The sequence below is a fragment of the Pristiophorus japonicus genome, chromosome 7 (genome assembly GCF_044704955.1).
Source record: "Pristiophorus japonicus isolate sPriJap1 chromosome 7, sPriJap1.hap1, whole genome shotgun sequence".
Classification (NCBI taxonomy): Eukaryota; Metazoa; Chordata; class Chondrichthyes; family Pristiophoridae; genus Pristiophorus; species Pristiophorus japonicus.
This window is the reverse complement of record NC_091983.1, coordinates 36,593,147-36,606,120: the sequence shown is the minus strand read 5'-3', so window position 1 is coordinate 36,606,120 and position 12,974 is coordinate 36,593,147. Positions and strand designations below refer to the sequence as shown.

The following is a 12,974-nucleotide window of genomic DNA, read 5'->3' as shown; positions in this document are numbered from 1 at the left end:
TCTCACTCTCCGTCTTAGTTCCCCCAAACTGGTTAAATTGTCTGCCTACATTCAGTGTCTAGATTTGCATACAAGAATGACCGTTTGGGAAAAGTACAGGAAAACTGCTGCTGACCAGAGGGCCGACATGAATCAATGGCTTCAGCATAACCGTGTAATCTACATTGAGATTTACTGCCATATATAAGATTATCAGAGGTCATTACTTAATGTTTTTAACCCATCTTCTCTTCCTCCCCCCACACTGTTATCTCCCAAGCTGCTATGTGTATCGTTTCTGCTGCATCAACAATGAGGGATGTCTGTGCAGAGATCAGCTCCAAAGTCAGTGTCCCTCAATTGTCCACCAGTAATTCTAAAAGATGTTCCTTGAGATTTCATTACTGTTTTCCTTTTGTTCAATTGAGAGTGAGTGGAACACCGGCTGTGCCCAAATTGAGTCTGACAGTCGAGGCTGGGATTTGAGTTCTGGTTTTCGAACTCGAAAGTTCAACACTTCATCAATAAATGCTGTAACCACTTAAAGTGAGATGGTGCACCATGCTAGTGCCACAGTGTGGTGGCTTTGATTGTCCAACTCTGCTGTGAGTTATGGCTCTTTTCCACAGATAGGGAGAGGAAATGGGAAAGGAAATTTGTCCCCATTCTGCATGCACACCACCTGCGAGCTGGCAAAGGCCAGGGAGCTGGCTGCACACCCATATTCTTGACTGCAGTTAATGTGTTTGCCAGGGACCAAGTGAGTTGTGTGAAAATTTTATTGGATAATTTAGACTAGCCAATGAACTATGAAAAAGTTAAAATCCAAATGGAGCTTTGGAGTACGTTTGAGGAAAATTATAGTATAGTCCTGTCAGTATAATGGGGTCTATGTGCTTTTGCAAATACAATTACATTGTGCTTGATTTCCATGACGACAACACATATATAAAAATGTTTAAAAGTCCACTCAGTACTTGACAGACTTGACAATAGCATTCCCAAAGTGAATGCATCCACGCCTATACATACATGCAATAACTGCAGTCCAGATGAATGCTACTACATGTCACAGGTTCAGACTTTTTGCAGTTTCCCTATGGTAACATAACGCAGAGAAATTGCAAGAAAATTCAGACTGACAAACTTTGCTGACAAACTGGGACTCTCCGAATTAAATGCAGTGAAATGGCATTTCTGCTTTTGGCGACACTGAATTGGGCAGCATTGCATGAGCAGTGGGTTTATGCTATACAGTACTATATTTATTCGAAGGCACACTGATAATGAATCTCTCAAACTCTGCTGAATAGTTATTTAAAAGTTCATACATTATTATTAGGATTCTAGCATTGTATTCAGAAATTGTCTTGCTTGCTACATCATTACCCAAAGCTAATCTTGCAGCTAATAAGCTGTATAAATGATTCACTTTAGTGATTTTAAAATATTATGGTTAATGGTGCATGCAATTGACAAACAATTCACAATTTTCATGTTAAAGCCTTAGGTTTTGGGTGAGATTTGCGTCACATAATCACCACCTGATGGGTGCACTTGTGTGTGTATGACCCACTATAGGATATATCAGGCAGTAATTTTAAGCAGTATTACATAATTGAGTTGTCATTTGTGCCTTAAATGTTTTTTTTCCTGTAATCATTCTAAAAGATGTTTTAATTGCTTGCACTTTCTATTTGTGACTTAGCTGAATGTGGAGCCTCTGTAACAGCGACCGAAGGCACACTGCTGTCACCAAATTACCCAGCCAACTACGAGAACAATCATGAATGCATCTACAGAATTGAGACTCAGCCAGGGAAAGGAATCCATCTTAGAGCCAGGATGTTTAAGCTTCAAGAGGGTGATGTTGTCAAGGTAACAGTGACCTCAGCACACACAGCTTCTCTTTCTGTTTATTCTTTCCTAAAAAAATCCAATCAATAGTTTCACTCACATTACAGAATTTTAATACTGTATACATGTTAAAAGTAACATTTTAAAAGTGGATCGTACAGCACCTTGAACCAATTTGAACCAGATATTGATTGAAGAACTTGTTTCAGACAATGCTTCATTGGCTTTCACACTTATTTTATATGATTGAATTATAAATGGGTCTTATTTCCATTTGAAATGTGATCAATCAAAGTTCTGCCAAAAATGTGGTAAACGAACTGTAGCCAGGAAGGTTCCGAGTTTAATTTCTGGTCTATCCTGAGCGAGCTGATCTTAGCCAAGGTGGGTGCTAGCGTCCATAATTAGGCCCAATATCCCTAGATTAGACAGGGGAAATCTCAAACCAGGGTTCACACAGTGCCCCTCACACTGTGAACCTTGGTCAGATAGCCTGCTGATACTGTCCAGTCATGCATCTTTCACATCCTGACAATGACCGAGATTTCTTTTTTCTCCATTATTTTTCTTTTTACTTATCCTTTCCTAAAGAGGGGTGATTCTTGTCAGGGTTACAGTTGTACAGGGCCTTGGTGAGGCCACACGTTGAATATTGTGTAGTTTTGGTCTCATAATCTGAGGAAGGACATTCTTGCTATTGAGGGAGTGCAGTTAAGGTTCACCAGACTGATTCATAGAAACGTAGAAAATAGGTGCAGGAGTAGGTCATTCAGCCCTTCGAGCCTGCACCACCATTCAATAAGATCATGGTTGATCATTCACCTCAGTACCCCTTTCCTGCTTTCTCTCCATACATCTTGATCCCTTTAGCCGTAAGGGCCATATCTAATTCCCTCTTGAATATATCCAATCAACTGGCATCAACAACTCTCTGCGGTAGGGAATTCCACAGGTTAACAACTCTCTGAGTGAAGAAGTTTCTCCTCATCTCATTCCTAAATGGCTTACCCCTTATCCTTAGACTGTGTCCCCTGGTTCTGGACTTCCCCAACATCGGGAGCATTCTTCCTGCATCTAACCTGTCCAATCCTGTCAGAATTTTATATATTTCTATGAGGATGTTTCTGGAAACATCCTCAAAAAATTCCAGAAGATTTGTCAAGCATGATTTCCCTTTCACAAATCCATGCTGACTTGGACCTATCATGTCACCTCTTTCCAAATGCACTGCTATGACATCCTTAATAATTGATTCCATCATTTTACCCACTACCGATGTCAGGCTAATTCTCTCATCCTTCTAAACTCCAGTGAATACAGGCCCAGTCGATCGAGTCTCTCCACATATGTCAGTCCTGCCATCCCGGGAATCAGTCTGGTGAACCTTCGCTGCACTCCCTCAATAGCAAGAACGTCCTTCCTCAGATTAGGTGACCAAAACTAACACAATATTCCAGGTGAAGCCTGTACAACTGCAGCAAGACCTCCCTGCTCCTATACTCAAATCCCCTAGCTATGAAGGCCAACATACCATTTACCTTCTTCACCGCCTGCTGTACCTGCATGCCAAATTTCAATGACTGATGTACCATGACACCCATGTTGCACTTCCCCTTTTCCTAATCTGCCGCCATTCAGATAATATTCTGCCTTTGTGTTTTTGCCACCAAAGTGGATAACCTCACATTTATCCACATTATACTGCATCTGCTAATCGTTTGCCCACTCACCTAACCTGTCCAAGTCACCCTGCAGCCTCTTAGCGTCCTCCTCACAGCTCACACCGCTGCCCAACTTCGTGTCATCTGCAAACTTGGAGATATTACACTCAATTCCTTCGTAGAAACATAGAAACATAGAAAATAGGTGCATGAGTAGGCCATTTGGCACTTCAAGCATGCACTGCCATTCAATGAGTTCATGGCTGAACATGCAACTTCAGTACCCCATTCCGGCTTTTTCGCCATACCCGTTGATCCCCCGAGTAGTAAGGACTACATCTTACTCCTTTTTGAATATATTTAGTGAATTGGCCTCAACAACTTTCTCTGGTAGAGAATTCCACAGGTTCACCACTCTCTGGGTGAAGAAATTTCTCCTCATCTCGGTCCTAAATGGCTTACCCCTTATCCTTAGACTGTGTCCCCTGGTTCTGGACTTCCCCAGCATTGGGAACATTCTTCCTGCATCTAACCTGTCTAAACCCATCAGAATTTTAAACGTTTCTATTAAGATCCCTCTCATTCTTCTGAACTCCAGTGAATACAAGCCCAGTTGATCCAGTCTTTCTTGATATGTCAGTCGCGCCATCCCGGGAATCAGTCTGGTGAACCTTCGCTGCACTCCCTCAATAGCAAGAATATCCTTCCTCAAGTTAGGAGCCCAAAACTGTACACAATACTCCAGGTGTGGCCTCACCAAGGCCCTGTACAACTGTAGTAACACCTCCCTGCCTCTGTACTCAAATCCCCTCGCTATGAAGGCCAACATGCCATTTGCTTTCTTAATCGCCTGCTGTACCTGCATGTTCAATGACTGATATACCATGACACCCAGGTCTCGTTGCACCTTCCCTTTTTCCTAATCTGTCACCATTCAGATAATAGTCTGTCTCTCTGTTTTTGCCACCAAAGTGGATAACCTCACAATTATCCACATTATACTTCATCTGCCATGCATTTGCCCACTCACCTAACCTTTCCAAGTCACCCTGCAGCCTCATAGCATCCTCCTTGCAGCTCACACTGCCACCCAACTTAGTGTCATCCGCAAATTTGGAGATACTACATTTAATCCCCTCATCTAAATCATTAATGTACAATGTAAACAGCTGGGGCCCCAGCACAGAACCTTGCGGTACCCCACTAGTCACTACCTGCCATTCTGAAAAGTACCCATTTACTCCTACTCTTTGCTTCCTGTCTGCCAACCAGTTCTCAATCCACGTTAGCACACTACCCCCAATCCCATGTGCTTTAAGTTTGCACATTAATCTCTTGTGTGGGACCTTGTCGAAAGCCTTTTGAAAGTTCAAACGCACCACATCAACTGGTTCTCCCTTGTCCACTCTACTGGAAACATCCTCAAAAAATTCCAGAAGATTTGTCAAGCATGATTTCCCTTTTGCAAATCCATGCTGACTTGGACCTATCATGTCACCTCTTTCCAAATGCGCCGCTATGACATCCTTAATTAATTGATTCCATCATTTTACCCATTACCGATGTCAGGCTGACCGGTCTATAATTCCCTGTTTTCTCTCTCCCTCCTTTTTTAAAAAGTGGGGTTATATTGGCTACCCTCCACTCCATAGGAACTGATCCAGAGTCTATGGAATGTTGGAAAATGACTGTCAATGCATCCGCTATTTCCAAGGCCACCTCCTTAAGTACTCTGGGATGCAGTCCATCAGGCCCTGGGGAATTATCGGCCTTCAATCCCATCAATTTCCCCAACACAATTTCCCGACTAATAAGGATTTCCCTCAGTTCCTCCTTCTTACTAGACCCTCTGGCCCTTTTTATATCCGGAAGGTTGTTTGTTTCCTCCTTAGTGAATACCGAACCAAAGTACTTGTTCAATTGGTCTGCCATTTCTTTGTTCCCCTGATTCTGACTGCAGGGGACCTACGTTTGTCTTTACTAACCTTTTTCTCTTTACATATCTATAGAAAGTTTTGCAATCCGTCTTAATGTTCCCTGCAAGCTTTCTCTCGTACTCTATTTTCCCTGCTCTAATCAAACCCTTTGTCCTCCTCTGCTGAGTTCTAAATTTCTTCCAGTCCCCGGGTTCGTTGCTATTTCTGGCCAATTTGTATGCCACTTCCTTGCTTTAATACGATCCCTGATTTCCCTTGATAGCCACGGTTGAGCCACCTTCCCTTTTTTATTTTTACGCCAGACAGGGATGTCATCCATGCGGTCTCTAAATATCTGCCATTGCCCATCCACTGTCAACCCCTTCAGTATCATTCGTCAATCTATCCTAGCCAATTCATGCCTCATACCTTCAAAGTTACCCTTCTTTAAGTTCTGGACCATGGTCTCTGAATTAACTGTTTCATTCTCCATCCTAATGTAGAATTCCACCATATTATGGTCACTCTTCCCCAAGGGGCCTCGCATAACGAGATTGTTAATTAATCCTCTCCCATTGCACAACACCCAGTCTAAGATGGCCTCCCCCCAGTTGGTTCCTCGACATATTGGTCGAGAAAACCATACCTTATGCACTCCAGGAAATCCTCCTCCACCGTATTGCTTCCAGTTTGGTTAGCCCAATCTATATGCATATTAAAGTCACCCATGATAACTGCTGCACCCCTAATTTCCTGTTTGTTGCCCTCCCCAACATCACTACTACTGTTTGGAGGTCTGTATACAACTCCCACTAACATTTTTTGCCCTTTGGTGTTCTGCAGCTCTACCCATATGGATTCCACATCATCCAAGCTAATATCCTTCCTAACTATTGCATTAATCTCCTTTTTAACCAGCAATGCTACCCCCCCTCCTTTTCCTTTTATTCTATCCTCCCTGAATGTTGAATACCCTTGGATCTTGAGTTCCCAGCCCTGATCATCCTGGCGCCATGCCTCTGTAATCCCAATCACATCATATCTGTTAACATCTATTTGCACAGTTAATTCAGCCATCTTATTACAGATACTCCTTGCATTAAGACACAAAGCCTTCAGGCTTGTTTTTTTAACCCCCTTTGTCCTTTTAGAATTATGATATAGTGTGGCCCTTTTTGTTTCTTACCTTTGTTTACTCGGCCATCCACTATTGCTTTTTACCTTTCTACCATCTGTTTCTGACTCCGTATTACTTCGCCCTGTCTCACTGTAGAGGTTCCCATCCCCCTGCCATATTAGTTTAAGCACTCCCGAACTGCATTAGCAAATGTTACCCCCAGGACATCAGTTCCAGTCCTGCCCAAGTGCAAACCGTGCCTTTTGTACAGGTCCCACTTTCCCCAGAACTGGTTCCAATGTCCCAGGAATTTGAATCCCTCCCTCTTGCACCACTACTCAAGCCACGTATTTATTCTAACTATCCTGCTCCCTCTACTCTGATTAGCACGTGGCACTGGTAGCAATCCAGAGATTACTACCTTTGAGGTCCTACTTTTTAATTTAACTCCTAACTCCCTAAATTCAGCTTGTAGAACCTCTTCCTGCTTCTTACCTATATCGTTGATACCTGCATGTACCATGACAACTGGCCATTCACCCTCCCTCTCCAGAATGCTCTGCAGCCGCTCCAAGACATCCTTGACCCTTGCACAGGGAGGCAACATACCATCCTGGAGTCTTGGTTGCGGCCACAGAAACTCCTATCTATTCCCCTTACAATAGAGTCCCCTATCACAAAAACTCTCCCACTCTTTTTCCTGCCCTTCTGTGCAGCAGAGCCACCCATGGTGCCATGAACCTGGCTGCTGGTGCCTTCTCCTGGTAAGTCATCTCCCCCAACAGTATCCAAAACGGTTTATCTGTTTTGGAGGGAGATGACCGCAGGGGACTCCTGCACTACCTTCCTGCTCTTGCCTTGTCTCTTGGTCACCCATTCACTATCTGTCATAAAACTTACCTGCGGTGTGACCAACTCACTAAATGTGCTATCCACAACATTCTCAGCATCGCACATGTTCCAGAGTGAGTCCATCCGCAGCTCCAGTGCCGTCATGTGGTCTGTCAGGAGCTGCAGCTGGGCACACTTCCCGCACACATAGTAGTCAGGGACACTGGAAGTGTCCCTGATTTCCCACACAGCACAGGAGGAGCATGACACGGGTCCGAGCTCTCCTGCCATAACTTAACCCTTAAATTAATTTACTTACTAAAATTTACTTAAACACCAAACAGCTACTTAGTAGTTCGCTGCCAATTAAACCAATCTAAAAGTCAGTCTAAAAGAGAGTTATACTTACCAGTCATCTAAATCATTAATGTATATTGTAAATAGCTGGGGTCCCAGCACTGAGCCCTGCGGCACCCCACTAGTTACTGCCTGCCATTCTGAAAAAGACCCGTTTATCCTGACTCTTTGCTTCCTGTCTGCCAACCAGTTCTCTATCCACATCAGTACATTACCCTCAATACCATGTGCTTTAATTTTGCACACTCATCTCTTGTGTGGGACCTCGTCAAAAGCCTTTTGAAAGTCCAAATACTCCACATCCACTCGTTCTCCTTTGTCCACTCTACTAGTTACATCCTCAAAAAATTCTAGAAGATTTGTCAAGCATGATTTCCCTTTCATAAATTCATGCTGACTTGGACCGGTCCTGTCACTGCTTTCCAAATTCCCGGGATGGCAGGACTGACAAATGAAGAAAGACTGGATCAACTCAGTTTATATTCACTGGAATTTAGAAGAATGAGAGGTGAATCTCATAGAAACATATAAAATTGTGACGGGATTGGACAGGTTAGATGCAGGAAGAATGTTCCCTATGTTGGGGAAGTCCAGAACCAGGGGTCACAGTCTTAGGATAAGGGGTAAGACATTTAGGACCAAGATGAGGAAAAAATTCTTCATTCATAAAATTGTGAACCTGTGAAATTCTCCACCACAGAAAGTTGTTGAGGCCAGTTCATTAGATTATATTCAAAAGGGAGTTAGATGTGGCCCTGACGGCTATAGGGATCAAGAGGTATGGAGAGAAAGCAGGAATGGGGTACTGAAGTTGCATGATCAGCCATGATCATATTGAATGGTGGTGCAGGTTTGAAGGGCCGAATGGCCTACTCCTGCGCCTAGTTTCTAGGTTTCTATGTTTCTATGATACGGATCCATGGGTGTAATGACCTCTCGAATACTTCATGCAAAGGGCCAGTCTTGGTCATGTGTGAACAAAGTTTGTGTTGGCTTCTGTGTTACGGAAGAATTGTATTGGAACAAAGGATTATTTTAACGTAGCTGTAAGATAACAGTGAATAATTGAAACAGCTAACTGCATGTCAAACTGCCCAGGAATAAATGTCTGAGTTTTCATTAATACGGTTTTTCTCTGCGCACTCAGTCCACCGCTTCTCATTTGTATTTAAACCATCAGTTATTGTTTTGAAAATTATTGTTTCTGCTACTATAGCTGCAGTGCTGGACCTCTGCATTCAGGTGAAGATAATTGCAACATGATAAAACTAACATCTTACTGGTATTCTAATTCTTGTTCCAGTCACTCAATGGCAATGGATCTATTGTATTCCTTTTCATTTCTTTGCCCGATTAGCCAAACCCGCCATAGTTACACACTTCCTTCCTCTTGTTACTTTGCGAACTGGGTTGGTCACATCAGCTTCGCTGATCGTTGTCTCACAAAGAAGTTGGTCTGCTCTTCGGTGCTCAACTGCTGATAGCCAGAAGCAACTTGCCAGCAGAAGCAAGTAAGGCAGTGTCACATCTGGAATGCTACACAGACCTCACACTAGAAAGTTATAGCATTTTACATTGTTGGATATATTTATTTAACTTTAACTGCTGGTAACACATCGGCGGCTCAATTTATTTTCTCACCTTGCCACCTACTGAGGCAACTTGAGGGTTTTACTCTCGCAGAAAGATCCCGATGTTAAGTTCAATTTAAACCCTGCTCACCTGATTTTCTTTTTCCGACATACCGTGGTAATGTGAGTGAGAATGTCCATGGGGAAAGTTTGCAGTTTGAATTTATCGATCACTGTACTTGAAACAGCCCCAAGTCTCATCTAGCTTATAAGGTTGGTGGTGCAGTTGTACAGGAGGAGCCGATTGCCATGGTAACACGCTGGTTTGGTTCGGCATGCATAGCTGTGTCTCACCTGTCAAAAGGGCACCTGCTGATACTTTTAATTTCAACTTTCCTCATTCTACAATTGGCTTCAGCTACTCTGGACCAGGGATGGGAAAACATCAACCAGGGTTTTCATTCCTAGTCACTAGCTAATGGCAACTCCTCGAACGTGTGGATCTGAAGTGGGCAAAGAAGACTTTTTTTGGAATTGAATGAATAAAACATGATACTATTGATTTTTAGTACACCTTTTCTTCAATAAAGGGAAATTATTTTAGTTTTGTGTGTGATCAAAGCCACAGATCTGTTGTACTTGAGCTACTTATTTGTCAAGAATAAAATATGTTCAAGTTTTTAATATATTGAATTGAATTTACAAACAACCACTTGCATTTATATAGTGCCTTTAATGAATAAATATATTCCAAGATGCTTCACAGAGACATAAGGGAAAAAATAGATGCTGAGCCAAAGAAGGGGACATTAGGAGGCAGTGACTATACGTTTGGGCTTCAGTGAAGGTCTGAAAGGAGGTGGAGAGGCAGAGCAGTTTATGCAGGGAATTCCAGAACTTGTGGCTGAAGGCACGGCTTCAATGGTGAGGCAAAGTAATGGGGGGCTGCGCAAGAAGGAGAGGAGAGGAGATTTTGACTGGGGAGGGTGGATGTTGTTTTGCTGGCCTTGATTACAAAGATGCGGCTGATTGAGCCATGGGCCAATTTAAAAATCAGGATAAGAATTTAAAATTTGAGGCATGGGAGGACTGTGTAATGTAATGCAACTGTGAGCATGCTCACAGGTTTGAGGAGCTGTTGCAGTCACGTGATGTTCAGAAGATTCAATAAAAGTCCAGTTAATTGAGTTCAGGTTCTCCACAATGAGGCATGCTGTCGTGAGCCTGGTGAATGAACTGGTAGTGTTCGGTTTCATTGTTAAACCTTTGCGAATAAATCAGATAATTCTTTACAGCAAATGTGTAGCTATGAATTCTTAAGCGAAGAACCCATAAAGCAAATACACTACAGACAGGAAGTCAATCTAAATCAGCGAGGACAGGACTGATGGGCGTGGAATTGGATACAAGCAGTAGAATTCTGAATAAGCTGTAGATTACGAAGGTTGGAGTATAGAAAGTGGCCCACAGAGCTTTGTAATAGTTAGGTCTGGAGGTGACAAAAACATGGATAGGCGTTTTCAGTGGCAAACAGGCTGTGCTAGGGATGGGGAAATATATTGTGGAGATAGAATTAGACCTTCTTTGAATTGGGGAGGTATGGGGCCAGAAAATTAATTCCAAGTTATATAGGATGTTGAAGTTGTGAACTGTTGGGTTCATTCTGAGTGGTTGGAAAGGGCATGAAGTTGGTGTCAAGGATCTGACATTTCTGGTGGGGGGCTGAAGACTGAAATTTAGATTGTGTTTGTGCCATGTGAAGACTTTCATCATGCCATTACCAAAAGTGTAGTGTAACGCGAATGGGGAGGTTCTTATCGACGTGAGAAAATACATCTCTAACATTGATTGCTGACTCCTGCTTTATTTTCTCATGATTATAAAGAATTGATTGCCCAATTGACAAGGATCATTAAAGGCAGGGTTTTTTATTGCCAACTTAAAAATCAAGTGCTTTTTTTTAAACTTTCTTTCCAGTATTTATTTTTAGTGCAAATAAATGGGAGAACAATCAGTGAAAAAAATTAAGGCGCTGCAAACGAGGGTAAATTCAGAGAAAATCAGTAAAAATAAATATATATATATTGACCACTGCTAAAACTCAAGAAAACAATCAAGAAGCTCAAAAAAAAGTATCGTAAGGCTAAATAATAGTCCACAATTATTTATACTGTTTATAGGGCTTACCATTAGACTTTGATTTAACCCCTACACACAATTTATTTTTAAACTAAAAGTAAAATTGAAGAACCTATGTTCATTATTGTGCTAATCTGAAAATAATAATAAAAACATGTAAGAGACAAAGCAGAAGGGAACAATTCCATTCTTGCTTTTAGCATTCAGTGCCTTGGTGTGTGATCTGTGTCAGCCTCAGAGTGGTCACAGTGTCAGTAGGTTGTTGTCCTTGTCCTTGCTATAAGGCAAACTAGAAATGCAAGGCCGACCATTGCTGCAGTATAAAAACTATAGGGATTGAATTTCTCTGTCATTTTTAGAGCATTGGCAGTATACAAAGTGTGTATACTGCCACTTTTGCATCTTAAAAATTCCCCCCCATCCCCTTCCCCAGTTTTCTTGGGCCTTCCCCCGTCCGCTCATAAGTCCCTACTAAATCCCATGTGATGCAGGGGTTATGATTGAGAAATTAGCAGATGATACAAAAATTGCCCATGTGGTTGATAATGAAGAAGAAAGCTGGAGACTGCAGGAAGATATCAATGAACTGGTCAGGTAGGCAGCACAGTGGCAAATGGAATTCATAGAAACATACAAACATATAAAATAGGTGCAGGAGTCGGCCATTCGGCCCTTCGAGCCTGCACCGCCATTCAATATGATCATGGCTGATCATTCACCTCAGTACCCCTTTCCCGCTTTCTCTCCATACCCCTTGATCCCTTTAGCCGTAAGGGCCACATCTAACTCCCTCTTGAATATATCCAATGAACTGGCATCAACGACTCTCTGCGGCAGGAAATTCCACAGGTTAACAACTCTCTGAGTGAAAAAGTTTCTCCTTATCTCAGTCCTAAATGGCCTACCCCTTATCCTAAGACTGTGTCCCCTGGTTCTGGACTCCCCCAACATCGGGAACATTTTTCCCGCATCTAGCCTGTCCTGTCCCGTCAGAATCTTATACGTTTCTATGAGATCCCCTCTCATCCTTCTAAACTCCAGTGTATAAAGGCCCAGTTGATCCAGTCTCTCTTATTTCAGTCCAGTCATCCCTGGAATCAGTCTGGTGAATCTTCACTGCACTCCCTCAATAGCAAGAACGTCCTTCCTCAGATTAGGAGACCAAAACGGAACACAATATTCCAGGTGAGGCCTCACCAAGGGCCTGTACAACTGCAGTAACACCTCCCTGCTCCTATACTCAAATCCCCTAGCTATGAAGGCCAACATGCCATTTGCCTTCTTCACCGCCGGCTGTACCTGCATGCCAACTTTCAATGACTGATGAACCATGACACCCGGAGATGTGTGAGGTAATGCATTTGGGGAGGGCTAATAAGCTAATGGAATACACAATAAATGGTAGGGCACTGAGAAGTGTAGAGGAACAGAGGGACCTTGGAGTGCATGTCCACAGATCCCTGAAGGCAGAACAGGTAGATAAGGTGGTTAAGAAGACATACAAAAACTTGCTTTTATTAGCCGAGGCATAGAATGCAAAAGTTGG

At 42.7% G+C, this 12,974-nt stretch overlaps 1 protein-coding gene across 1 annotated transcript in view; it reads left to right on the top strand.

Annotated features, from left to right (window-relative positions):
- The window catches only part of LOC139266579 (CUB and sushi domain-containing protein 1-like), a 3,131,815-nt gene that overhangs the window by 2,435,207 nt on the left and 683,634 nt on the right, over nucleotides 1–12,974 (top strand). Inside the window, exon 22 of the mRNA XM_070884173.1 lies at nucleotides 1,688–1,857. Within this exon, the coding sequence (XP_070740274.1) occupies nucleotides 1,688–1,857 (170 nt within the window). The remainder of the gene's footprint in view (nucleotides 1–1,687; nucleotides 1,858–12,974) is intronic.